A 3,073-nucleotide genomic window follows, 5' to 3' on the forward strand; every position below is an offset into this window, starting at 1 on the left:
GGGGGGGCACAGCACCCCTGAAAGCACAACCCACGTATGCCCCAGGGGCTGGGATTCTGCTAGGGAAGCTGAGGCATTTGGGGCTTCAATGTTCATCTTCTGCCTGAGACTCAGCAAATTATTTTGGTGTCTGTGCCCACCCCACTGAGCTAAAGGAAGAATTACAACCTGGTTTAGCTCTGCTAAACCAAATCTGTTGATTTGAGTGTTCAAAACAATCATTTACTATCCTTGTCTGTATTTAATGACTCCTTATCCAGAGTTATGAGTAAGATTAAGATTTCAAGATTTTCATTTTTAAGGGGCAATTAAAAGTTATCAAGGTTCTGATCCCAGTGCCACAATTTGATTGTTTTTTCCCCCCTCCACCATTCTGTGAGAGATTTCAGTACTGGCACAGCACAACAACTCAGCACAGGCAGCAAAACCCGTGGGCAACTGTTTTACCCTTGAAGCTTTCTTTCTCATTCTGGAATTGAAATCTGATTGCTAGATGGAAAACAGAAAACCCTCACGTTAACCACAGCTCCCAAACCTGCAAGGGTTGCTTTGAGACCATCTCCTCGAGTCAGCAGAACTGGCACCCAGCAGGCAGAAGGCTTTGGAGATAACCTGAGCCCACTCCTGTGTCTGTCAGGGTAACACAGAGGTGCCCAGGGTCTCCTCACAGAGGGGGTGTTAGAAATTTTGCTAGAAGGTGCTAGAAATCTTGAAGCAATGGGTTGGTGTAACACCAGTACCAACCTGTGGCACAAGCCCAGGGGAACCAGAGTAGGATGAGGTGGCTCTGAGCAAAGCTAAACCCAAACCTAGGGTGGAAATTCCACACAGAGAACAGAAACTTGGCAGGAAAATATTTCAACAAGTTTAACAACATTTTAACAACCACCAAAAAAAAAAATCCACTTTGGTTGTAGATGTTCAGAAGCCTTCTGAAATGACAAGAACACTTAAAGTCAAGCCTGAAGAAACCAGACTGGTTTGTTTTCAGTTTTCCTGTCTACATGGCATTCTGGGTTCTCTTTCCATGTGAATTGACTGATTTTTTGTAGCAGAAAATTATTCTGTGGGGACAACTTGCTGTTTCAACAGGCTCAGATGGAGGCAGTGATTAGACAAAACTGCTCTGTGTGGCAGAGAGAAAAGGCACATGGACATATCCAGGAGGGATTCCAGGCCTATGCTATATAACAGCTTCAAAAGATGTAACACATTCTTCTCCAGGGGGGAAAAAACCCCAAACCTCACAGGAATACAGGTAGCTCAGAGCCAGGCTAAGGGCTCTGCAGCACAGAAGCAGCCAGTTGATGACAGGGTTGGGCTAATGCCAAGTAATAATGGCCACTAGTCACTGCACACCTCAGTGCTGGGAAACCAGGGACAGATGCTTCTCCCCACAGCCACTCTGCTCAACTCTGTGCTCAGCCTCTCAAGGCTTTGGTGTTACTGTTGCACTTGGAATGGCCAGCCCAGAATATGAATAAAAACCCAGAGAGAAGCACAAAACAGAAGAGCAAGAAGTTGTTTTAATTTGGAACAGAAAGGGGAAAAAAAAGCAACCCCAAATAAAACAGGGATGTCATTTCAAAGCAAACTTCACCCATCTGATGCACTCCAAGCTGCAAAAGAATTATTTATAAAGCCCAACAACACAGCTTCTTCTCTTGCTAAAGTGAGGAACTAAGAGAAGCTGTTTGCTCTGACAGCTTCACTGTCACCCTTTGGCATTCAAACTTTTGATGTCTGGAGTTTAAGGCAAAAGATTTTGAAATTCCTTTTCCTTTCCAGGATGTTACTGCATGAAAAGGAATAAGCCAAGTTGAAAAGTTCAGGGCTGTCAATTTTTCTTCTTGTGAAACCCTTGAAGATAATGAGCTTGAAAAGCACATTTACCTGCCAACAGGAGAGCAAGATGCTTCCTGCAAACTGCAAGACAAGAGAGGCTGAAGAAAGCACAAGCAGCCCCTGCTCAAGGCATCACAGACCTGTGCTCTTTGCATCTCACCTACTGGAGGTGAAAAAAACACCTCCTGGCCCCCACTGCAAGCTCAAGTGAAGCAAAGCCCACGTTAATCAATACCTGAGCAGAAAGTCTGACACTCAACACACAGTCTGAAAGCAGAAGGAATCCAGTGAGATGAATCATGGTGATGTCACCTCTTTAATAATAAAGATAATGATGTGTGAAGTTTCACCAGAAAAGGGAGGGAGGCCTGGAGGGTGTAGAGAGCTGTTATTTCTCACCATACCCTTGCCTACAACCACACCACAGAAGTGTAGCTGTTAAGAGTTGTTAAGGGCTGGAAAAGGGGCTGAAAGGAAGAATGATTTTACACTGAGGGTGTTGAGCCCCTGGCCCAGGTTGCCCAGAGAGGTGGTCACTGCCCCATCCCTGGCACCATCCCAGGTGAGGTTGGCCAGGGCTCTGAGCAACCTGCTCTAGTTGGGGATGTCCCTGCTCCCTGCAGGGGGTTGGAGGAGATGACCTGTAAAGGTCCCTTCCCACCCAAACCCACCTGTGATTCTATGAACTGCAGATCTAGCACAGCAGCTAAAGGCAGGTTGCACCTAGAGATATAAGTGAGGAAGTACAGAGAGAAGTGCAAAGCTTCTTCCAGGAGCCAGCTGCACCTTTTCACCACCCTGAACACCTCCTGTAAGATCCCTTTCAACGTTTGGAAGATGAAATAAAGGTTACCTTCCATCCAGTCCTCTGCCTGCTGTGCTCTCCTCTGGGCCATCAGCCTGCTGCCCATGTTCCTGCGGCGCCGGGGCATCCCCTCTCCTCTCTCCTCTGCCTGGGGCCGGGGCCTGGCCCCCAACCCTGCTGCTGCTGCTGCCACATTTTGCTGCTGCTCCTCATCAGCTGCAAAAGGGAAACACAGTCAGAAAAAAGGAGAGATGTGCAAGTTGCTTTCTCAGTCTGCTCTGCCTTAATTCAGGTAAATATCCCAGCTGTCCCACAGGGAGCTGCAGAGCTGCTCTCCCCAGCTCAGGCTGTGGGGGTTTGGTGCTTTGCTGAAACACACTGTGCTCCAAGAGGAGCATGAAATGGTTTCCACACTCTGGCAAG

General features: G+C 47.4%; 1 protein-coding gene across 1 annotated transcript in view; it reads right to left on the minus strand.

Moving 5' to 3' along the window:
* DDRGK1 (DDRGK domain containing 1) overlaps positions 1-2,866 on the minus strand; it is a gene marked incomplete at its 5' end in the record, with an annotated part of 28,252 nt that extends 25,386 nt beyond the window's left edge. The window contains one exon of the mRNA XM_008947594.1: positions 2,699-2,866. Coding sequence (XP_008945842.1) covers positions 2,699-2,866 — 168 coding nt within the window. The remainder of the gene's footprint in view (positions 1-2,698) is intronic.
* Positions 2,867-3,073: the final 207 nt, after the last annotated feature.

This window comes from Merops nubicus, unplaced genomic scaffold (assembly GCF_000691845.1).
Source record: "Merops nubicus isolate BGI_N331 unplaced genomic scaffold, ASM69184v1 scaffold4179, whole genome shotgun sequence".
NCBI classification, from domain to species: domain Eukaryota; kingdom Metazoa; phylum Chordata; class Aves; order Coraciiformes; family Meropidae; genus Merops; species Merops nubicus.